A 23,780-nucleotide genomic window follows, 5' to 3' on the forward strand; every position below is an offset into this window, starting at 1 on the left:
ATCTGCCTCCTAGCAACACCATGGGTGACAACCCCAAATCACTGACTGTCATTGGGCTCATATCCGGTGGCAAGGACTCTTTCTTCTCGGTACTACACTGTCTAGCCAACAATCATCGGGTTGTTGCTCTTGCGAATCTGTATCCGCCACAGGCACTGTCACTGGGCGGAATCTCAGAAGATCTCAACAGCTACATGTATCAAACAGCTGGTCACAGACTTACGCCCCTCTATTCAGACGCACTGGGATTGCCAGTATTCCGTCAGGAGATATCTGGCTCAGCATTGAACCCGTCAAAGGTCTACGAATATGCTGGAGATAATCAACAAGATTCCCAACGAGTTGACGAGACAGAGGATTTGATGGAATTACTTCGCAGAATTCTTCAGCAATATCCACATGTAAATGCGGTCTGCTCCGGAGCAATACTCAGTACCTACCAACGCACACGGATCGAGTCTGTAGCCCGACGCCTCAATCTTGTCCCGTTGAGCTACTTATGGCAGTATCCTTCTCTTCCTCCACCATCAGCTGGCGGTTTACTTGATGACATGGCAGCTGTTGGCTTGGATGTGCGTATCGTGAAGGTCGCTTCTGGCGGGCTGGAAGAGGAATTGCTGTGGCAGAATTTGATGGATCGAAAAGTACGAGCAAGGGTCGAGAAGGGTATGCGCAGGTTTGGAGGTAGTGTTCTAGGTGAGGGTGGGGAGTACGAAACCCTCGTTGTAAATGGACCAATGGGAGTATTCAGGAAAAATATTGTGGTCGACGACCAAGAGATGTGGATAGAAAAGGGTGGAGGTGGTGAGGCATGGTTGGCGTTTAGAGAACATGCCGGAACAATGGTGACCAACGACGATAGCGAACCTTCCGACGGTCAAGAGTGGAAAACATTACTGAGAACCATCGGACTATGGGATGGGGAGTTTGAAGAATTATATCACCACCTGAGGGGCAAGATACCCTTCATTACTGGTCAAGCAAATCCGCATATAGTCACTGGTCAAACGAAGGCCAAGAATCCGAGAAAAATTCCAACCCGTTGGGAAGTAAAACCCGTCGTCTTCAGAACCCAGGCAATGCTCACGATCTCTAATATGACATCTCGTGGGCCGAATACCATTGCCACAGACCAAATGTCGGATATCAATTCGAGAATACTTGAATTCCTTACGGAAAACGACCGCTCAACAGACGATATCATCTTCACTACCATGTTGCTTCGATCGATGGCAGATTTCCCAGGACTTAATAGCATCTATGGGCAATTATTTAAGAGACCAAACCCACCAGCCCGAGTGACTGTAGCATGTGGAGAGTCTCTGCCAGACGAGGTGAGTGTCATGGTCTCATTCGTCGTCAATCTGGGCGCTCTTGCGGCTCGAGAGGGTCTGCATATTCAATCAAGATCCTACTGGGCACCTGCCAATATTGGACCCTACTCGCAAGCAATATCTGTGCCAACGAACACCGAACATGGCTCCGCTATAGTATACCTTGCTGGACAGATACCCTTGGTACCGGCATCGATGGAGGTATTGCAAGTTGAGGACGGCAACAAACAAATGGATAGTGAAAATGAGAATGAAATGGATTCATTCTCAAAGCGGGCATGCTTGGCCTTGCAACATCTATGGAGAATTGGGAAAACCATGAATGTGAGTTGGTGGACAGGAGGCATTGCTTTCATCAGTGGTAAGAGTGACGTGCGAATGAAAGCAATCATAGCGTGGGAAATCTGGAAAGGGGTGCACCAGAAGGAGCTGTGGGAGAAAGACGGAGTGGAAGAGGATGGTCTGGACGCATGGGACAAGAAGTACGGTGGCTTGGGAAGTTTCATGAAAGATGAGGTAGAAGTTCAGTCTCTACCCGACATTGCACGGCTCTCAATCTCCCCATTCGTTGGACCACCCGGTTTCTTTGCGGTTCAAGTGGACGAGCTACCGCGTGGTTGTAATATCGAATGGCAGGCTCTTGGAGTTACGAACCCATACGTTGACATCGTCTCATATGCCACAATATCCTTGACATCATCGGATGAAGAGTTTCGTACGGTACTATTGGCGACTGTGGAGGGTTGTAGACCTCAGCTGCAACAAGCAACGGTTTATACACAACGTACAGCACTACTTAGCGGTCTCAGCATGCAAGTTTTCCCCTGCAGTGCCGTCTACGGACCCGAAGGCGAAGAAGTTGCTGCTGGAATAGTCCTTCAACAAGCTTAGGCATTCCGGAGCTCCACTTATAGGAGCAACAGGTAATCAGTATCACAAGCCTGAGCAATTGAAACTCTGTAGATAGGTGCTTATCAGATTGATTGTTTTACCAATGATCGTGTTTGAAACCACCTTGTTTGACAACTTCTAGCCTTTCTATAGCTTTGAGCCATAGTTGTCACAAAAGTCGGCATGAGACGTCCAATGGGGCCTAGCGTACTTCTGCCCTATGCACGGCGACGTATCCGTAGAAGACATTAAAGGTCCGCGAAATCAACACCTCCCAACGTTTCCAATCCAGGTGTTGAAAGACCGAAGCAATTTTTCGCAGAATGGCAGTATTTACCTATCCGCAGCGCTATCCAAGCTACCACATACACCCCCGGGGGAGCCTTGTTTGAGCATTCACGTCTCGATATGCCCCAGGCTCAAGCCGCTCTTCTGAAAGCGAACGCTGATGAAAACAATCATCCAAATCGATCTCCAAGGCTTTCGCGCTCCCCTCATCCGTACAGCAAGCAACAGAGCGATGTGCTCCAAGACAACGGAAATGCCGCGGCATGCCTACGCAATGCCCTCGTCGGTCCAACCGTGACCGCCTCTCTGAACTCTAAAAAGAATGAACATACATATTTCGACGCTGACCATCGGAAGAGACGGAAAGGTTCCTCCTCGCCGAGTGACAGTGGTACCGAAGCCGACGATGAGCGTGGACGTAACTCATTACTAGGGTTACCTGCCCCACCCATCAGGCCAAGGAAAGGTCTCAAAGGCCCCAATGGCTCGGGAACGGACAGCCCGTTGCTGACACCCTCGTACCTGGACGCGGAATCCCGCAAACTGGACTCAAAAGCACAAATCAAGCGTTGGGGGAGCTTACAAAGTCAGAGTTGCACTGATGAAGAGACGATCAAACTCAGACAAAAGTTCAATCAGAGAAGACGAGCAGAGCTTATACGGAGGGTCTCGGAAACGAGCTTGATGGGAGCCATTGGCTTCATCGCCTGCCGCAGTGACAGTGGATGGCTTTTGCGCCTATGGGCTGGAGGGTATCTTCACTCCAGCTTCCTTGCGTCGGAATCCCGCCTCGATCACGTCCCGATAGCGCTTTTGAGCCATGCTGTCGTTGTACTGGGTCTCTATGCTCTCTACCCGGTTCGGATCATATACAAGAATCATGCTCTAAGTGTGTCCAAGAATCGGTCTCGGTTCTACATTCACATTCCAGCAGCATTTGACCCAGCCCCATTACTCTACCCTATACTTGTTCCTGTCTTTGTGGCATTGTCGTTGATGCATGCAGATCCAAGATTCCTACTTCCTAACCTTGTTCTGAGCATTTCCTCGATACCTAGTAAGATCATTCCATTTGGCAGTGATCTACCATGGTATAGCTCTTGGCAATGGATCCTATCCACCACGCCTGTCTTGGCCTCTCAGATATGGTACTTGAACAACGGTCAAACTCCAATGTGGCTTGAACATGCTGTACATGATGTAGTTGGTGTTGAGGTTCTGGTACTACTATACCCACTTCATCAAGCTCTATTGCCCACGTTGGGGTACCTGACTACGACAAGCCTCTTGCCAGCGGAACTGCAACTCCTTTCTGCTTCCATGATCAATCTACTCATAGACTCTGCATCACCACAAGCTTCGATCTTGCAATCACTCGTGTGGATAGGTGGTCTATTCATCTTCATACTGTGTGGTAAGGTTCTCAGATGGGGGGTAGCGCTCGCTCGTATACCAACTTGGCGCTATCGACGGCCTAGAAACCACATCCGTGGAAACAAGGGTGCCTTATACACGATGGACGAATTCTTGAATAGGAAACTCAACAATTGGGGCTTGATGGCCATAGACTCTGAAGCTTCAGAAAGCGAGGAGCCCCAGAGACGCCCCAAATTTCACGCGCGAAAGCGAAGTATGCAACTGCCGAAGCTGGACACGCCCGAGAACGAGCCAACGGAAGGTGGCAGTTCAGCTCAGTACGCTTTGGAGATGCCGATCTTAGCTTTGAAGGATCAGAAACAGCCAGCAATTCCCGGAGTGAGTGGCACAACCAAAGTTCCTCGAAAGATGATGGAACGCCAACGACGATATACTCTGCCTTCATACGTCGGCTCACCTCCAGATAGCCCGTCGAAAGCCTCTCTCGAACGTAGCAGAATGTCTCCATTCTCGTCCGCCAAGTCATGGTCTTTTCGCTCCCTGACCAAAGCCCAGGCGACTGTTGTGAAATGGATGTTCGCACTCTATGTGTATGCTACAGTGACTGCGGTAATTGCTTTTGCTATCAGGCCCTACGTTGGCGGCAAAGCTTTGCACGGGCAGGAACCGGTAGGTTGGGCTCTCGGCTACCTACTCGGAGACCTACATCTGTCGAGATACCTAGTGTCTAAATGGAGTCTCGAGGACTGGATTTGCTTGCCGCAAGGAACTCCTCCTTATTCAATTCTCGACATTCGCAGCTGGAAGGAGCTATTTCGACCCGAAAACGTAGGAGCCGCCAACCTACGATTGCTCATCTGCGCTTACTGTCTCAGCATCATCCTCGCTGGCTTGACAGTTGTATTTCGCCTCAGTACTGTAGCCGACGTCGACACACGACGTAAAGTATTCCATGGCATGATGGTGGTCATGTTTTTACCTACCACTTTCATTGACCCCACATTCATCTCGCTTGCGCTGATACTCATTCTGGCCGTCTTTCTCCTTCTCGACCTCTTCCGAGCATCACAGTTGCCTCCACTTTCGAAGCCATTGACCTACTTTTTGGCTCCCTATGTTGATGGCAGGGACCATCGGGGTCCGGTCATCGTATCGCACATCTTCCTATTGATCGGCTGTGCCATACCTCTCTGGCTATCTCTGGCAGCTATTGAGCGGACAGGAGACACTCCTTGGAAAGGATGGGACGTATCGCGACGAGAACTTAGCATGATCAGCGGGGTCGTCTGCGTCGGCATGGGAGATGCAGCGGCGTCATTGATAGGACGACGCTATGGACGGCGAAGATGGTGCTGGAGTGGAGGCAAGAGCTTTGAAGGCAGCTTTGCTTTTGCTGTGGCTGTGGTCTTGGGGCTGGGCTTTGCAAGGCTATGGCTTCTCCTAGGAGGCTGGGCTGGCGATCATGGAGACTCGTGGGCTACTACGTTGGGCAAAGCCTGTATTGCCGGTACAGGCGCAAGTCTCACAGAGGCAGTGTTAACAGGCGGCAATGACAATGTCATCGTGCCTATCATCCTTTGGCTTCTCGTACGAGGCTTGAGGATATGATTGATTTGTTTGCTCGATTTAGCGGTCGGTGTTTCGGAGAAATATCATGGCAAACTGGTGGTAGCCTTGATGAGGCAGCTTTCTCGGCAAATTTGGGAAGTTACTTTAATGTTATTGGTTCATATCTTCTAGAATGAAGCTGAGAGTGCAGGGACCATGACACACCATCTCCTCCCTCAGCCTGATAGAAAAAGGTAGGCTGTCGCAGCCGAACAGCAACAGGATCGGAATACTCAATACAGCCAAGAAGTCTCAGACTAAAACTAAGCTTACCCTTTGAGTCAGTAACATGCATTGGTTGACATGTGTTATCGAGTACTTGATGGAGAAAGCAGCATATGTGACTGCTGAAAAGCCCGGTTTGACTGTTTGACGGTTTGACGATGCCAGGGTACTCATTTTCATTTTCTCCGGGGCATCAAACTGAGCCAGAGCAAACCAGAGTCAAACCATTGTATATATTCCCTTACTTATCTGTGCAACATGGTGATTATTGTCAATATTAATGTCTATTGCCCATACTGTAGAAAAGTGACGTGCTCGTCGTATGACTTGCTCGGCTTGTAGACCAAATGTCCTACTGTCTGGTGCTGTGTGATCCCTCGGATGCTTATCCTCTTATCGGTACTAGCGGCTTTTGATAAGAAGTGAAGTGGGAGAGCGGGCGCCTACGAGTAAGGTATTATTGTCCTGTCACCGTCTCGCCCGTGATTCCTACAAATCCATCATGATTCTGCTCGGCGTCCGTCTTGGATAACACACATATATACACTTATACAGCTCCCTTTCTTTAACATTAGTTTATATCATATATCATCTAATCACCTACCTTAATCGTCGAGGGTAATCGCTCTCTTGGCGTCCTGGACCGCGTCGAGTCATAGGCCTATACCTAGGCCTCCGCTCGCCTGACTACATCACGCTTTACTGCTTCTGATACACACATCATACCCTGTACCCCGCGTCGCCTGGCAACTCTGGGAATTACTCTAAGCAGCATACTCCAGTGCTGTAGCCAAGTTCCCTGCATCTGCAGCACCCCCAACGGCAAATCGGAATGGTTCTAACGGCCTTCCCCTTGCGAGGATCTGCGACCTGCATCTAACATGACAACCTCTTAAACCTCAACCTTTGGCAACCTTCAACCACCAAACGCACTTCCAATGTACAACTCCTTGACAGCTACCCTTTACCCTCATCTGCAGTGGTAACGCTGCTCCGAACCTAGTCAGCTGGACCGAGAGAAGCAGGACACCCGCGTCTGACCTTCTATCATGGCGGCTAAACAACCATCGCCCTCGACGTCCAAGCGGACTAAAGATCCAACACATCAAGAAATGGCTGTCGGTAGCTACAGAAGACTGGAGGAGATTGGCCGGGGAAGCTTTGCGACGGTTTACAAAGCTTCCAAGTCTGTAAGTAGCCCTTCTGACTTCCCTCACATCGCCATCACCCTTAGCCTCTTGCAACACCAAGTGCTGCATCCTCAAGTGTATGCTATTACAAGTCAAGGTCGCCATGAGGTCGTCTATCAAGTCGATGCTAATGCTCCTGACTTTACAATAGAAACAACCCGGCTACGTTGCCATCAAATCCGTCGACCTGCACAAGCTTAACAAGAAACTAAAGGACAATCTATACTCGGAGATCCACATCTTGAAGAACTTGAAACATCCACACATCGTATCCCTTATGGATTGCCAAGAAACCACGGCCCATATACATCTGATCATGGAGTTTTGCGAGCTTGGGGACTTGTCCTACTTCATCAAGAAGAGAGACACACTGTCCCGTCATGATACCACCAGGGACATGATAAGAAAGTACCCCAATCCTGCAGCTGGTGGTCTGAACGAGGTCATAGTCCGACACTTCCTCAAGCAGCTAGCGAGTGCTCTGGAGTTCCTAAGGAAGGGAAACTTCATCCACCGTGATGTGAAGCCGCAGAACCTCCTTCTCGACCCATCGCCCCTTTTTTGTGCCAAATTCAAGCCCGAAGCCGTCCCAGATGCTGCTCACGACGAATCGAAGGTCCCTGCCGCTGGTATTGAATCTCTGCCTACCCTGAAGATTGCGGACTTTGGCTTCGCGCGGTCTCTACCTTCAACTTCTCTTGCAGAAACACTATGTGGATCGCCTCTATACATGGCACCCGAGATTCTAAGATACGAGAAATACGATGCAAAGGCAGATCTCTGGTCCGTTGGCACTGTCTTATACGAGATGATGGTGGGGAAGCCGCCTTTCAGAGCCTCAAACCACGTGGAATTGCTACGTAAGATTGAGCGGGGCGAGGACAGAATCAAATTTCCGGAAGAGGTGGCCTTGAGTGACAGTATGAGGAAGCTTATCCGGAGTCTTCTGAAGCGGAATCCGGTTGAGAGGACAAGCTTTGAGGATTTCTTCAGCAATACTGTGATCAAGGATGAGATCCCCGGATTGGCTGAGGAAGATCGACCAGCTCAGCTTCCCAAACAGGACTTGGAACCAGTGGGAAAGGGAAAAGAAAAAGCATCAGAAGGGCCAATGGGAGAGGGTTCGGCGCCAAGAACCTCAAAAGTTGACGTGACTGGTAATGTGTCACAATCTCCAAGAAGAACGATCTCAGGCAGTCCACAAACCGTTGCGCTCAGGGCTGAGCCTGCAACTCATCGTCGATCATCTGGTACGCCACCACGAACCGCTACTGGCGATTTGCGAGAAAAGAGAAACAGTACTGAGGCTACTCGAGCAAACCCACCATCAAGAGAAGCTGCACACCAAGCTACGCGTCCAAGTATGATTTCTCATGCTACGGCACCAGCACGCCAAGACTTGCTTGCACATAATAGCAAAGCTACTGCGCCCGCAGTCATGCAACAGCAACCAAGTCGGACATCTCTAGCCCCAAATTCTCCAAGGTCCGATGAGAGAGACCAGCAGCGCAAAGCGGCTTTGGAAGCTAAGGAGGCTCGAGATCGTGCAGCGCATGATGTAGCGTTCGAGCGAGACTACGTGGTGGTAGAAAAGCGAGCAGTTGAAGTCAATGCTTTCGCTGATGAGCTTGCCGCGAGCCCTAGAATCCACGGCACAACCCAAGCTCAGCAGGATTCAAATCGTGGCGCGATGGTCAGACGAGCCACTACTCAAGGAGCTCCTATTTCGGTCGCTGGCGCTCAAATCACACCGTCACGAGCCATGCAGCTGGCGTCTGGGAAAAGACCTGATCATCATCGACAGAATTCCTACGAAAGGAGGCTACAGAACATTCCTTCGGCTACTTCAGCCATCTCAAAAGCAATCAACATGGCTAGTGGCAGGCTTTTCAGTATGGGGTTCTCGCCTCCCTTGGGCATTGGTCGAGGCGGCCCTTCTCCTCCTTCTTACAGCCCCTTCCCCGCCTATCCTACGAGTCAAGGCGGCCCTCTCATGATTGGTGACGGTTCCAGAAGCCCAGCTCCCTTGGATGAAGATTCCAAAGCCGTTCAAGTAATCGAAGATTCTGCCACGAGAAGTGATGTCGTTTATGGATTCGCAGAGGTCAAGTACAAACAGCTAATTCCTCTGGAGCCATCGATGGATCGCGGATTGGGGTTGCATCAAGCAGGAATACCAGAAGGAAGCGAGGGCGGGAACAGTATAAGTGAAGATGATAACCTGACCGTCGATGCAATCGTTACTCTCTCGGAGGAGGCGTTAGTACTCTATGTCAAGGCATTGTCATTGCTCGCCCGGTCTATGGATATTGCGGGAGCTTGGTGGGCGCGAAAGAATCGTGGTGAGATAGTCGACGAATCGACATCGCCTCGGACCCATTCCAACACGGCAAATGCTGCAGCTATTGGTAACCGAGTTAACAACGTCGTCCAATGGGTTCGAGATCGATTCAATCAGGTCCTTGTCAAGGCCGAAGTTGTACGTCTGAAGCTGATTGAGGCCCAAAAGCAGCTCCCCGCAGATCACCCAAGCCACCCCGGCAATCATCCCTCTGCTTCAGATCCTGCGAACATGGGCACATCCGCGGACAATGTCATAGTGACTTCTGGCGTGACGGCTGAGACGCTCATGTATGATCGCGCGCTGGAGATGAGCAAGTCGGCCGCGGTCAATGAGCTGGTGGGAGATGATCTCTGGGGCTGTGAGATGAACTATGTCACGGCAATAATGCTTCTAGAGGCCGTTCTTGAGGATGACGAGGGGCCGTTTTCGAAGAAAACTGCTACGGACAAGGATGCCAAGGGCTCAAGCACGGAAGAAGAGGTCGTGAACGGAGTGGAAGCGGAGGACCGGAAGGTCGTACTCAAACGTAAATAGCATGCCCTCAAGAAGCTCTCGATGCAATTTTAGCTGACAAGCACATACAGTCGTTCAGGGCATCCGCTCACGCCTCGCTGCTCTTCGCAAAAAGATGCAGATCATAGCAAGGCGCAATAGCGTCCCGAATGCCACGCCACCTCGTTCGAAATCCCCAGTCGTCGCTGCCACCGCTACGACACCGGCAATTGCTACCACTCCACCTCGATAGCTCATCATATCCGCCCTCTCTGCTTCACATGCAGATTCCTTCGAACTTTGTACAACAAATCAAACATAGTCTTTCCAGCACCGCTAAACGTCATCTTTTGCTCGGAACTACCTTCATTCTAGCAATCGAAAATCATGGTCGCATCCAATAAGAGCGCGGTGTTTCGTCTCACATCAAGCATTTTTAGCGAGGGCTGCGAGGCATACTAACCTTCTTCCTGTCACAATGACATGCATTACGAACCTCTATTCTCATTCGTGTGGACCTTGGAGATCTGGCGCTGCATAAGAGGTGGCATTAACAAAGGCGTTGGATGAAGGGAAGGAATGCTGGTCACACTGGCGTTGAAACTTCCTCCTTGAGTTTCGAAGGGTCGTTGGGGAAGGCGAAGACTGTATTTAGATACCCCGACCCGTAAATACAGATGATTTTGAACCTCGGGTCTGTCCACTTATGTTCCTATAGTAACCGAATGATCTCAAACTACAACAGTATACAGCCAGCTTATCCAGCCTCCCCGGCCGAAGATGCCGAAGCCTTGAGTCTGGATGGAATCTATGATCCAAGTGAGAAATTCCCCACAAAGTATCTCGAACAAGGCTTCAGCGAGACTACGACACTGCAAGCAGGGGCATCGCCACTTCGGATCCGAAACGAACGCACAGCGGCTTCGCGGATGGGGAAAGCCTCCGCAAAAATGCAGGCAGCCCATTTCTTGTCACCGCGACGCACATCCACTCCGTACGGACGAAAGACGGAAGGGACCCATGGCCCAACTCGAGAAGAAGTGGGGAATCGAACCCCGCAATTCCAACGCTGGATGTCCCTCCCACCATCGCCCATACCGGTCCACCATCTGTATCATCCTTCCGTGTGCAACGGTCGAGTGAGTGTGCATGCAACCCCAGCGCCTTGTCGCATTTTCCTGTTCAGACTTCAACCGGTCGCAGCCGCCACCGACGGTGGAAGGAACCAAAAGGATTTCGCAGAGGACGAATCCTTCGAGGCACAAGTGTGGCTGAGGGGACATCACTCACATCGAGCTCGCGCGATCACGGGGGGGACCGACGTGGTCCACGGCCGAAAAAGCGACGGGATGGGCCAGTGTCACTTACTGGTTCGGGCCGCAACGGCTCCGTGAAAGCCGTACATATGCGCCCTCTCGTGGACTCGTGAAAACCCTGGAGGCTGGACCGACGATAAAGTCAGTACGCAGGATTGGGACCTGAACGGTGAGTCCAGCCTTCGCGCCGTTCCTATAACGTCGTCTGCGCCCTCGGCTCCTCTGCGATGCTCTACTGCGAAAAGAATCATCGCGTCTGCGTGGGAGATGTTCTCTGCGTCTCGTTTCGTCCTCGCTCTCTGCAATCCTTCGCGAATGAGAGAGATGGTCACATCGACGGCGCGGACATGATATTTTCCCCGAATGGAAAGGGAAATCCCCTCGTGACAACCCCCTGCCGTGCGCCTACCGCTGGCCAGGAAAGCGCACGCTGTTACGCAGATGACATCTGCCTCGATAACCATCTTTGTCTGCCACAGGTACTAGTACATATTTCCAAAACGGGAATCTCCCCTACTCAGAACCAAAATTCAAAAAGGAGATATCTCGGGAGCCAGGTAGCACTCTTTTACTTTCTAGACTTGGTCTTCAGACTCGACCTTCTATCCTAAAAGGAAACACTGACTCCGAAATCCTTAACAGCTCACGGAATCAACCGTCATCTACAGAGGAAGTTGCACAGATCACGCGTGGCAAAGTGACGACTGCGCCAAACACCGTCAGGATGGTGAGTCCAACCGCCTCCACAAGCTCAGAACACGACACCACCTCGACCGACAATGCCACCATCCAAGTCAACACCGATGACGGGATCGGATCGTTCCCGTCCTCGCCGACCGAATCCTGCCGCAACGCCGTCAACTTTACCGGCGGCGCCGGCGACGTCGCCACCCAAGGCAGCAGCTCTCCGTTCGCGATCCCGGGTCGGATCGGTGATCGACAACCGCACACCGGGCTCGACGGCACCGAACGATACCAGCGCCGCCGCTACCATCGTCAGCACCAGCACCGTGACAGCCACGCCACCGCCACCGCCACCGCCTCGGCCAGCGCAGCGGCGGGCTCGAAGGATCGGGCGGCGATAGGTGCTGGTGTGGGGGGTGCCCTTGGGTCTAGCGTCGCTGGGAGCTTCGGCCATGTTGTGGAGGCAACGGCGGCGCGCGCGGGGGTTGGGGATGAAGGCGGAGGCTTGGGGGAAGAGATTTGATGCTTTGGCGAGGATGAAGGGGTTGGATTGTCGGGAAGATCATGCCTCCTGGGCCATGGCAACTGCCTGAAAACGCAAGGATTTGAGGAGCTGGATGGTGCACGTGCTCAGGATGTCCATGAGATGGCGGGGTGGAAAGGGAGGCCGAGATGATGATGCCGAGCATCGATGTGTCTGCCTGTGGGATGTCCGTCGCGAGGACTTTGAGAGATGGCCGGAAGACGGCTGCAGCTGGAACGGAAGAGGGGCCAAAGTCTCGACATCCTGCTTCGGCCGATTGGTCAGGAGGAGGGACAACCTGATCAAGATTCTGCATCTGCTCGGGAAATCGCTCCGGGACCTTCTGAATTCGACACCATGCCCCGCTACTGTTTAATGGGCCTTGAGGTACATCTCGGAGCAAGGTAGAAGCGACCTTGGCGCTCGGTCAGGGAGATGGCAATCGAACGAATGGGGTCTGTCATTGCCCAGAAGCGCCGCTCCGCATCCGCTTGGGGGCTCTTTCCCGAGTTGGTAGGACTCGACGCATTGGAGAGTCTTCGCGCATTGGCATCTCGAGCAATCACTTCTGACCAGCGTGGACGTGACAGCCTCGCCTGTCTTAACACAAGTAGCTCACGGGGCCAAATATAAATGTGTTGAGTCTTTCGGTGACGGCGCTAAGCATCGACAACACTTTCTGTCCGCTGCCGACTCCGTTTGCACAACACATTCTCCAAATGATGACACAACAACACACTCTTTTCCAGGTTTCTGTCAAGGTCTTTACCAACCCCGTAAGCTTATCCCCATCCATCTTGCCAGAGAAAATCCTTGCGACCCAAGACAACGAACGGTCTCCGCTTCACCCCATTCTATTCCCTTCCGACCGTCACATTCAGCGACTCAACAGACGCAACCGTGGACGATCGGTCTTCGACCGTCTACTTGGATTATCCCGGGGGAGCTTTGAAGATCGATCGCCGAGGACAGAGACCAGCAACCGAGGACTCTGGTGGCGTCCTCCAGCGTCATGCGCTCAGCAAGTCCCGCTCGGCGCGTCATGGTCGATCCGCAAGGTCACCCAAAGTCCTCGAAGCAGGCCCCGTTTCCCGACGATGATGCTGACGCCTTTGTTGATCCTTTAGCATCTGGAGGAGGAGGCGTAATAGGTAGGGGCTGGATCAGATCCGTAAGGGTGAGCGAAATATTGCCTGAATGACACAAGTGTCAACATCGAAAAATCCGAACCCGACATCTAAGACTTAGCTCAGACTTCAAGAACCTTCCTGACGTACTCACTTTGCGCATGTGTGCCTACAAGACAGATACATGATTGTCCGCCCAAGAGCTCCCTCTCCCTCCCTTTCTCGTTCCTTCATCTCTTCCTCAGTCACTCTAGTCATTTGGAACCCTCGTCTCAGCATGCGACTGCGACTGCGGCGACCAGAACCTACGTACTAACATTTCCCCAGTCCTAGCTTAGTCCTCCTGGCCAGAACATTCTCTCCCCCTTCTTTCTTTCTTTCTTTCTTCCTTCTGACGACATTACTCTTCTGAATTCGCCCGCCTTCCTCTCTCTGCTCTTGCCAGACTTCTTCTTCTTCTTCTTCTTCTTCTTCTTCTTCGTCACAAGTTCCTAATCCCGTGTACCTCAGTTGCTGCACATACGCATATGATCCTTGCGTACACGCGCACAGCTCGACTCTCATACCATACTGTGTTTTTCGTCAGCGTTGATCGTGTATTGTGAGTGATTTGAAGAAGTCTGGCAGGCGCCTCATTATGGCACCCGTTTGATGCGAAGCAATGGAGAGGCTGGATGAAGAAGGATGTGGCTCACTAGCGAGATCTGGCTCGAGTGAGGACGTTTGGTCTAAAGACCGTTTGCCGGGTTACACTAGACGAAGCATATGGTGCAGAGTCGGCCCCTTAGTCAGTGGGCTGCCTCGGACCTATTGGGTCGAATGAGTTCCTGCTTATCTGGAGGAGAAACTTGCGAGCAAGCGAATGCGGATGGAGAGGGGCTTTTGCATTCGCTCGCTATCATGCATGCTCAGGATACGAAATGAGCCTCTTCTACCGCTCACTGCACTGTCTTCATGCCTGCTTTCCTACAGTTCCTGTCCGCTCTTCGCCAGATATCCGTTATCCGAGAGCCAGCTCTCCACATCTCCTGTGTCTCTCTTCAACCAGCTCGCTTTCGCGCGTACAGTGTCTGAGCTCTGCTCTAACGCTCGATCAAAGCCCTAAACCATTAAATTTAGCAATAACTCCTTTCTCCAGACCCTCATGCAGCAGAAAAAAAGACGGAAGTCAAGAATACCTTGGTACTCCTCTCCTTAAACCACTTTCTTACTCGCTCCAGCTGTTCTTCTGACGTGAATCCGCCTGTACACATCTGCACAACAGTACTCAGCATGCCCAGACTAGCGGGACACTTCTTATTGATTGACTCCCAATTCGCTGTCATCCAGCTCCACAGGCCCTCAATACCCTCCTTCTCACTCCTCAGCCCCGCAATAGGCAAGTACACGTCCTGACCCTTGACGTCGTCGCTCAGTGGCAGACCCAGCGAACGATGAATCAGTTTCTCGCCCTTCACGCGGCCCAGGGAGCGTAGTGCGGTGTTGCGCTCATCTGCGTCGTTGGCAATCTTGTACTCGTTGAAGATGGTGTCGTATTCCTTGTCACCACCATTTTGGAGAGCGATGGCGTAGACGCTACCACGGATGTTCGGGTGAATGGCTTTCCGGTTGCCGGCAGCCCACTCCCTGAACATGTCCTGTGCGGCCTTGATGATTTTCTCATCTCCAGCAAGACCAGCGCTCCCGAAGAGTAGAGCTTTGAATTGCGCTTGAATGTGATCTTCATCGGGGGTGAAAGCCCAGCCCTTTTCGTGAGCCTTGGGGCTTACGAGGTCGCGCTGGAATGCTTTTAGAGCATCCTGTGTCTTCTGGTCCTCGAAGACCCACGCGGAACGGATGGACGAAATGCGGGTTAGAAGTTCATCCCAGACAACGAATTCAGATTCGCTGCTGAAGGATTTGAGAAGGGAAAGGATGCCAGATGTTTTTTGGTAGCCGGATGAGGCGAGGGCACCAGCGTCGGCGATCATGCCGGCGCGGTCTTCCACGGAAAGGAGGCCTTGTTTCGCCGCTTGGCCGAGCTTCTCAAGACGGTCGGGGGTGTAGGACGTCCTGTATGTACCGGAGTGGTCGGCATTGAGCTTGAAGAAGTCTGTGTTAGGGATTTCGAAATCGTGCTCACGGCCAAAGAGGGTGAGGTCCTCGTTGACTCCATTCTTGGTCTTGAGACCTAAAAATACAGGATAGAGGGTCTCGTCCTCTTCGGGTTTTGTATCGCCTGTTCGCAGGAATCGATTCTGTTTGACGTGGATACTCTTTGAGTCCTTGCTCTCCGTCACAGTCACCACTGGATATCCCACTTTCTTGGTCCAGATATCCATGATCTTCTCCACAGGCTTACCACTCGCATCACTCAGCGCAGCCCACAGATCCTCGGTTTTGGTGTTACCGTATGCATGCTTCTTGATGTACCGCCGAATTCCCTCCATGAAGGTCTGTTCACCAAGATATTGGGATATCATGCGGATCACACAAGAGCCTTTCGAGTATGAGATCGCATCAAAGATTTGGTTCACCTCGTCTGCACGTTTTACTGGTACTTCGATAGGATGGCTACTCCGCAGGGAGTCAAGAGACAGTGCGCTCTGGAGATCACCAACGACGTAACCTTGCCAGACTTTCCACTCAGGGTAGAATTTATTGCAAGAGTACCACGACATCCAGGTTGCAAACCCTTCGTTGAGCCAAAGTCCATCCCAGAAATCCATAGTGACAAGATTACCAAACCATTGATGGGCAAGTTCGTGCTGGACAACCTCTGCGATCCTCTCCTTGGTCGAAGCACCACTCTTCTGCTCGTCATACAGCAGGTCGACGACCCTGTACGTGATAAGTCCCCAGTTCTCCATGGCTCCAGCACTGAAATCAGGGACTGCCACCATGTCCATCTTTGTTAATGGGAACTCATTATCGAATTCTTTTTCATAGAAGGCCAAAGTTTTTGCCGCGAGGTCCAGAGAAAATCGGCCGTGCTCTATATCTTTGTCCGGTGTTGCGTATACTCGAATGGGTACTCTGAAGGCCTTGGTCTCAACGTAATTTAGCTCTCCAACAATGAACGCCAAAAGATAGGTTGACATCAGAGGAGTCTTGTTGAAAGTCACGGCCTTCTTCTTGCCTCCACTGATTTTCGACTCCACCTCCTTCTCGGATGCCACATCCATATTGCTCAAGCATGTGAGGTTCTTTTCCGCCACGAGAGTGATGGTGTACTGCGCTTTTAAAGCAGGCTCATCAAAGCATGGAAAAGCTCTTCGAGCATCTGTAGGCTCCATCTGCGTGCTTGCAATGTACTGTGTCTTGCCCTCCTCGTCCTTGTACGATGACCTGTAAAACCCAGCCATCTTATCATTCAAATAGCCAGTAAAGGTATGCGTTAGCTGAGCTTTCGAGCCTGCAGGTATCGAGTTGTCAAACGATATTGTGGTCATCTGATTGTCTTCGTTGTAGGCGAGCTTTGGGGACGAGGTGACCTCGCTGCCACCAGCCGAGATCTTTGTTGAATGAATGTCTATCTCCAACGTGTTGAGGGAGATGGACTTTGTGTCTTCTTTGACATCAAGACTAGGAAGTCACTCGGTTAGCCAGAAGCCCTGGGGCACGCTGACCAGAGAAGAGGAAAGTCGGACAACCTGCATTGTCTTCACCGTACATACTCAATCACCACTGTTCCCTTATAGCTGAACTCGTCAAAGTTCGGTTCCAAGGTCAAATCATAGTGCAAGGGCTTCACGTGGGTTGGCAGCACCTCTCGATTAGACTCGACATGGACGCTTCCACCGGGGATATCTGCATTCTTTCTGCACATGGCTCTTCGATGTGAGCAATGTCTGACTGTCTGACTGGCTGGGAATCTCTGCTGAACGAGGTTGCGTTTCTCGAGACCTGGAAATTTTACAGTTGCACAGAAGAGACGAGAAGTCGCAGGTGAAGATGGTGGTATGTTATGGACAGAGATTCTAGAGAAGGGCGGAGTTACAATATGAGCTGCTAGTCTGCGTGCTTTTGTAGTTGTTCGAATCATCGACCCCGCTCGTAGGCAGCTATCAATTACGAAGAGGTGGGAAGGACTGCAGTTGCAAATCTATAATAGGAAGGTTGACGCAAATGTATGCAGGGACGAGTCACTTGTACCCCAATTTACGGAATACTCGTATTCTCCAGCACAGGATGGAGATGAGTACGTATGCAAAATGACTTGCACTTTCAAACAGAACTAAACATCTGCCCATGTACCACCACTTAGTTCTCTCAAGCTCAAGACGAGCTTAAGCAACAGTTGATTAGAAATGTTCCCAGATCTATCCTACCTAGTTATACACCACATTCTTTTTACCGAGCATGACCAGCCCATCTTCTTTTCACGCCAGAGCGCCAGACTGATACCGCTAGACAATGCTGACCCCTGGGCCTCGTTCGTAAATATCTTCTTCTGTTATGTCACCCTCCTCTCCTTCACTGTCATCGCTGTCCTCTTCATCCTGATCGTCGTCTCCGCCTTCGCCGAGTAAAGCGCGATCCAGATCGTCAAGATCATCGTCAGGCTTTTCTTCGTCGCGGCTTCCATCTGCCCTCATACCCGGGCTACTACCGTCCCTCCTCCGTTTCCTCGAACGGCTGTCTTTTTCTTCATCGTCAGCATAACCCCGTGACTTCCTCTTCCGCTTTCGATATCCCTCCATCAAACCACCCAAAGCTCCCCTATTCTCTTCTCTGTACAGTCTCCTGACTGCCCTATCGATGGCCTTCTTGTAAGCCAGCGCTTCCTCACCAAAGTCTTCAGCTTCGTTGGGATTTGGCATTATGCCTCCAGGTCCCCATGAACATTCGTCGTCAGTATCATACATGTCCGGTAGATTCCTGACACGCTTCATGACCATCATCCCAAAGGAGCTGTTGACCCTTCTCTTTTCCCGTCGAGCCTCGTCATGCTCCGCTAATATTTGCTTGTGTAAGATGTGATCGATCCGCATCTTTCTGTTGATATTGACCGCCTTTTGATGAGAGGTTTCTGGGCGTGGACGTCGTGAACTCATCCCATTAGAAGCTGCACTATACAAAATTGGGTGACCAGAACCAGGAGGAACAGGAGACGACGAATGAGGGTCCATCCGCGTTTTGAGGACCAGACGCTGTGGATCTGACCTATTTGGAGGTGGGAATCGGCCAAATAAGGGGACCCCTGCTTCTCCATTCATGTCTACGCTAGGGCCGTCGTAGGCCATGGCAAGCGGCTTGTATTGTAAAGCTGAGGTGGGAGACGGCGTGCGGGTGGGGTCGTTATCCGAGATTGCAATGACACCCAGTTCGTCAGTCGTTGGATCTAATAGTCGTTAACTAGGCATTTAGGCACTCAAGCGCCTTGTGGTGACGACTCCGTTGTCTTTTAGGGCTTACTTTTCTTGGCCTTTTTCATGGGAGGACCCACCGTCTCATCCTCCTGTAAGATGCGGATCCTTTCCTGCCTCTTCACCTCCCCATAGGTCTTTTCATCTTCGGTGTCAACGTTTTCCGCCTCCGCTTGGGCCTCCGTCAAGTGCTCGAATGGAGGAACTTTGAGCGGCAAGCCGCCCGTCTCAGGTCCGTGCTGCCCTGGCCCAAATGGATTCTTCAGAGCCGCCTCTTCGGAAAAATCGCTCTCGAGGTAGAACCAAATAAGCCATAGAAAACATCTTGCTCTGCTCTTGCTGCTCAGCGTGGATCGCATGACGAGGTCGAAAAAATCTCTCGGCGGATGGAAATGGATTTCTGATATTTTAGGAGCATATTGAGAGAGGACGAAGATGAGGTTCACAGGATTAGTACGAGGAATGGGAAGCGCTTTGATCTTGTCAATTGTACCCGGCTGGTTCGCGTCTTCGGAAGCGCCCTTGAGGATTGATTTGAGGCGGGGAGCATCTTGAAGCTGTTTGTATGCATTGGGATCTTGATTAGCTTGAAGTGAAGGTATCGAGTGGTATGTCCGCAATTGAGCGCGCATTTCGGGAAAGACTTGCATCCTTGTAAGCATTCGTTCAATGAGTAAATTTATAGACCACATACAATTCAGCGTCGTATTCATTCTGCCCACGTTGACTAACAAGCAAACCATAGCCATGTGCATAGCAGCTCCACGATCAGCCAGCAGCTTCTCTTTGAGTATCTTGCTTGTTTTGCTACTTCGTGCCATAGCATCAACGTAGATGTCGGCGAATGTATGCCCCGTCGTTCCATCGTAAGCTTTGGTAAAGACCAGAGTGTTATCTTCGAAAACACATTCGAGAAAATTCAATTGTATATCTTTCCGCCAAAGAGGTATGCCATCTTCTTTCTTTAAATGCCGTATCTTGTTTCCCGAATACACAGAGCCGATGGTGCCATTGGCATTTCGTCGAGTATGGGCGACGGTCATGGTGTGTGACGGGTTGAATTCGGCTGCGCGAGTGTAAGAGTCGTTCTGAACACTCGCTGGCTCGTCCTTGTCCCTTTCATCGACTTGTCCTGAATCTCCATCAATCCATATGATTGGCTGTTTCGAGGGGGTCTCAGGCTTCACAGGCTCGCTAGGAGTCAGCTGATCATCGGGCCTATGTTTGGTCTTGACGAGAGGCTCTGACGAAGTAAGAATGTGCTGTAAGCTCTGCTTGGGATCGGACTTGTTCGCTCGTGGTGATAGAGTAGAACGAGCACCGGGCTGGTTTTCGGGCTCCGCTTCCATCTTTTCACGACTTTATTGATTCTGCTCGAGCGAGACCTATCTTGACACCTATTTCCCCTTCAGGAGCTCGGAAGCGAGCACTTGCGGCTATGCATCCCCTATCGATAGCGGGGGATTTAGGTCGTTCCCCTACCTGTCAATTCGATACAGAAGCGGTGATTGACTGCTCATGACCAGTAACGTTGGTAGCCCGTGAGTTAGAAGATGGTGTGGGGAGTGGTGGACGTACTGGGCCTACGACCGATGCAAGCTTTATTGAAGCAATTCGGCCTCACGGCCTGTTCGGGCGGCTTACTTCCGCGGTATCCCCGAGGATCAGCCATCTAGATTCTCTAAATTGGCCCAATTGAATCCAAGTTCTCATTCAACCGAAGCAGCGTCTACCTTACATGTCAATTCAATGGTAAGTCTATGGATTACTGGAGGCAAGTATGCAATTGGTTCTTATCTGAAGCTGGAGACTGTTTTTTTTGGTCTTAGAGACCAACGCTTAGGTCATCGGATCCTGTGATCCTGTCTTTGAGGTATGACACCTGGAGACAAAGCTCAGAGGTCCCAAGTATCGCTCAATGCAACGTCCGAAGGCTATCCCCAGCGCACTAAGCACAACAGCCCACCCAATGTGAGCATTGCGGCCTATGCGCCTGAACAACGCCCTTTGCATTCAGATGCTGTCTATCACTGACACGTTATGAACACCGAGCTTGCCGTGAGGGAAGTGTGTATGTTACGGCCAATGCAAGGTCCGGATCGATGAAAATTGGTCGGTATTTGCTTTTGTAAAGAAATGGAGCACACATTAATTCGAGTGAAACAGCTGAGGTGGAAGAGATCTATCGTGTCGTCGGGATGCCAGGAGCCTACTGGGCTAGCATAAACGCAGCAAGATTCGTAAGATCAACGCCCATGAAGACCGCGCATTTCCTGCGTAAGCCGTCAGGCTCCAGGCCTGCGCAGGGTATCGAGGCCAATCGGTCTGAATGGGTATAAGCCAACGCTATCTATGATACGTGCTGATGGACAGTTGCAACGTCGCCCCGTGGTGGACGTCGGCATCGCTTTGCTGCGCCAGTCCTAGCATGTCGAAGAGTGAGTAGGAAAAAATGTCGGCACCGAAAGAGGCTCCGTGAAGAATCGAAGATCTAAATGCTGTTGCAAGAAATTTAGGGAATTATCGTGATGTGATCGAGCACTGCAGCCAGGCGCCAGGACTGGGTCGTGCAAGAACAGTCTTCCCCTGTATTATTTGGAGAAGAGGCGCCGATGGGTGCGGTAGTGGCATCTACCACCAGGAAGACTGCCCTCCAGGTCCAGAGGGATTCCCGTAACCGCCACCTCCGTAACCGCCGCCATAGCCGCCGCCGCCGCCTCCATATGACGGTGCACCACCACCGTATCCTGCAGTTGTATCAGCATCAATGGTTTGGCTTATCAGAAGGAGAGCTCACCACCAAATCCACCAGCTGGTGGGCCGCCGCCGCTACCACCGCCAACACCGCCGCCGTAGGCATTCTGTTGGGCAAATCGGTCGCCGCCTTTACGGAAGTCACGGGTGGCCGCTCCACCACGTCCGCGGCCACCTGAGCGACCACCACGGCCACCCCCTCCACCGAAGCCAGCGCCTTCGCGGGCAACATTTTCCAGGAACGCAGGGACTTCTTGATGGGCCTCTTTCAGGAGCTCAATCATGTCTCTGACAATGCCGCGATTGCCTCGATTAAAGAATGCGGTTGACTTTCCGGTATTACCAGCACGACCGGTACGACCAATACGATGAACATAGTCATCGATATCAGTTGGTAGATCATAATTGACAACGTGTGTAACGTTAGGAATATCGAGACCACGGGCAGCGACTGCGGTAGCAACCAGGATTGGGCAGCGTCCGTTACGGAACATCTCTAGAGCACGCTCACGCTCACGCTGCGTTCGGTCTCCATGGATGGATGTGGCCGGGAAATTTTGGTTGATTAAGAAATCTGACAGAGAGTCTGCCATACGCTTGGTCTCCACGAAGATCAGGGTAAGACCAGCACCATGGGTGTGAAGGATATCCAGAAGTACAGAGCGCTTATCTGGGTCCTCAACATATTCGACACTCTGCGTGATGTTCTCCGAGGTTGATCCAACACGACCAACAGAGAGAAACACATATTCCTTCAGAAAATCCCTAGCAAGCATTTGGATGTCTCGGGGAAATGTTGCTGAAAACATGAGCGTCTGGCGTCTGTCAACTCCAGGCATGTCTTCACCTTCGACGATACGACGAATCTGAGGTTCGAAACCCATGTCCAACATACGATCCGCCTCATCCAGGACCAAATACTTGATGTTAAGCAAAGAAATACGTCCACGCTCAATCAAGTCAACAAGACGACCAGGTGTGGCAACAAGCAGATCGCACCCTCGCTCCATGGAGCGTAGCTGGGTGCCGATATCGGCTCCTCCGTACACCACGCACGGACGAACCCAAGAACGGTAGGCGAATTTTCGAGATTCTTCATAAATTTGAGACACCAGCTCTCTGGTAGGAGCTAGAATCAAAGAGGTAGGCAATGCTTTTCGCGAGCGGTAGCCCATACCACCACCTTGAGGAGGTGCAGCAGCAGATGGACCATGGATGAATGCTTGTGATAGGATCGGGAAAAGGAAACCGCCGGTCTTTCCCGAGCCAGTCTGAGCACAAGCCATCAGGTCTCGACCACCCATGACGATGGGGATAGAATACTTTTGCACGGGCGTGGGAGTCTTGTAGCTTGCAAGCTTGATGTTGGAAAGTAGGTGGTCGTCCAAAGGAGGGTTTGTGAACTGCAGGCAAGGCTCTGGAACATTTTGGCCGGATGCTTCAACAGGGATATCATCGTAATTAGAAAAATTAATACCGGTTTGCAACTTGGAAGGGTCATTGGGAACACCAAAGAGTTCACGCTCCACACGTTGATTGACAGGTCCAGGGATGTGTTTGCCATCTTTCCACTGCCCATCGCCTGATCCGCGGGCAGAACCACCTCCTCCGCCTCCGCCGTATGATGAACCTCCTCCTCCTCCTCCAGGTTTTCCGTAAGCGCCCTCGTCAAATGCACGGGCAGCATGGTTATCCCAAGTAGAAGGGGGAGGAGCAACGCCGTTCGTAGGAGGGCCTCCATAGCTTCTTGGGGTAAAGTTTGGAGCATTTGCCCAGTTCGGGGCGGCGTGGGGGTCATTCCTCACATCTCTAATACATGAAGATTAGCTCGTCCTGGTTGGAGGTTTGACGACTGTTCGAGCTTACTTTGATGGTTCGTTCCAAGCACTCCCATTGGCTGGGCCGTTCATAGGAGGCGGTGGTCCGTCCATTTGTGGTGGGGGCATACCGCGCATGTGGGGTGGGATGTAAGCTGAGCGTCCTTGTCCATGCTGGGAATCCAAGGACAATCCGTTCATATTGAGTTGATCAGCCATACTGCGGCGGCAATTCAGTATTGTGTTGTGTTACTGTCTGGTCTCAGTGATTGATTTAGCAATGCGTCAGGCTGAGCTGATAAGAGAATCACATCGACGTCTGCTGGTGAGCCTGGGAGCAGAGCTGACTTACATTTGTAAGATAAGTCTTTGGAGAGGTACCTAAGGCTTGGACGACGTGTAAAATACAGAGAGTTCGTAGGAGTCTGGGCCGTAATGTGAGATGAAAGAAGTGAAGAAGTT

The 23,780-nt window shown here is 51.5% G+C and overlaps 8 protein-coding genes across 8 annotated transcripts; 5 read left to right on the top strand and 3 right to left on the bottom strand.

Moving 5' to 3' along the window:
* Positions 1–20: 20 nt before the first annotated feature.
* On the top strand, positions 21–2,225 carry HO173_006006 (uncharacterized protein; the record flags this gene model as incomplete). Its single annotated transcript, XM_037307918.1, has 1 exon — positions 21–2,225. One exon carries the CDS (start codon positions 21–23, stop codon positions 2,223–2,225), a length of 2,205 nt encoding a protein of 734 aa, XP_037165178.1.
* A 408-nt stretch (positions 2,226–2,633) lies between these two features.
* On the top strand, positions 2,634–5,498 carry HO173_006007 (uncharacterized protein; the record flags this gene model as incomplete). Its single annotated transcript, XM_037307919.1, has 1 exon — positions 2,634–5,498. One exon carries the CDS (start codon positions 2,634–2,636, stop codon positions 5,496–5,498), a length of 2,865 nt encoding a protein of 954 aa, XP_037165179.1.
* A 1,274-nt stretch (positions 5,499–6,772) lies between these two features.
* HO173_006008 (uncharacterized protein) lies at positions 6,773–10,002 on the top strand (the record flags this gene model as incomplete). The annotated part of the gene is made up of 3 exons (XM_037307920.1): positions 6,773–6,913; positions 7,065–9,783; positions 9,842–10,002. 3 exons carry the CDS (start codon positions 6,773–6,775, stop codon positions 10,000–10,002), a joined length of 3,021 nt encoding a protein of 1,006 aa, XP_037165180.1.
* A 472-nt stretch (positions 10,003–10,474) lies between these two features.
* Positions 10,475–12,272, top strand: HO173_006009 (uncharacterized protein; the record flags this gene model as incomplete). The annotated part of the gene is made up of 2 exons (XM_037307921.1): positions 10,475–11,106; positions 11,708–12,272. The coding sequence occupies 2 exons, from the start codon at positions 10,475–10,477 to the stop codon at positions 12,270–12,272; spliced, it is 1,197 nt and encodes a 398-aa protein (XP_037165181.1).
* A 112-nt stretch (positions 12,273–12,384) lies between these two features.
* HO173_006010 (uncharacterized protein) lies at positions 12,385–12,648 on the top strand (the record flags this gene model as incomplete). The annotated part of the gene is made up of 1 exon (XM_037307922.1): positions 12,385–12,648. One exon carries the CDS (start codon positions 12,385–12,387, stop codon positions 12,646–12,648), a length of 264 nt encoding a protein of 87 aa, XP_037165182.1.
* A 1,717-nt stretch (positions 12,649–14,365) lies between these two features.
* Positions 14,366–17,207, bottom strand: HO173_006011 (uncharacterized protein; the record flags this gene model as incomplete). The annotated part of the gene is made up of 3 exons (XM_037307923.1): positions 14,366–14,500; positions 14,578–16,963; positions 17,056–17,207. 3 exons carry the CDS (start codon positions 17,205–17,207, stop codon positions 14,366–14,368), a joined length of 2,673 nt encoding a protein of 890 aa, XP_037165183.1.
* Positions 17,208–17,787: 580 nt separating this feature from the next.
* On the bottom strand, positions 17,788–20,096 carry HO173_006012 (uncharacterized protein; the record flags this gene model as incomplete). The annotated part of the gene is made up of 3 exons (XM_037307924.1): positions 17,788–18,722; positions 18,797–19,390; positions 19,442–20,096. The coding sequence occupies 3 exons, from the start codon at positions 20,094–20,096 to the stop codon at positions 17,788–17,790; spliced, it is 2,184 nt and encodes a 727-aa protein (XP_037165184.1).
* A 1,282-nt stretch (positions 20,097–21,378) lies between these two features.
* Positions 21,379–23,519, bottom strand: HO173_006013 (uncharacterized protein; the record flags this gene model as incomplete). Its single annotated transcript, XM_037307925.1, has 3 exons — positions 21,379–21,494; positions 21,545–23,310; positions 23,368–23,519. 3 exons carry the CDS (start codon positions 23,517–23,519, stop codon positions 21,379–21,381), a joined length of 2,034 nt encoding a protein of 677 aa, XP_037165185.1.
* Between the last annotated feature and the right edge of the window lie 261 nt (positions 23,520–23,780).

The sequence above is a fragment of the Letharia columbiana genome, assembly GCF_014066305.1.
Source record: "Letharia columbiana isolate WasteWater2 chromosome Unknown Sc0000017_s0, whole genome shotgun sequence".
NCBI lineage: Eukaryota > Fungi > Ascomycota > Lecanoromycetes > Lecanorales > Parmeliaceae > Letharia > Letharia columbiana.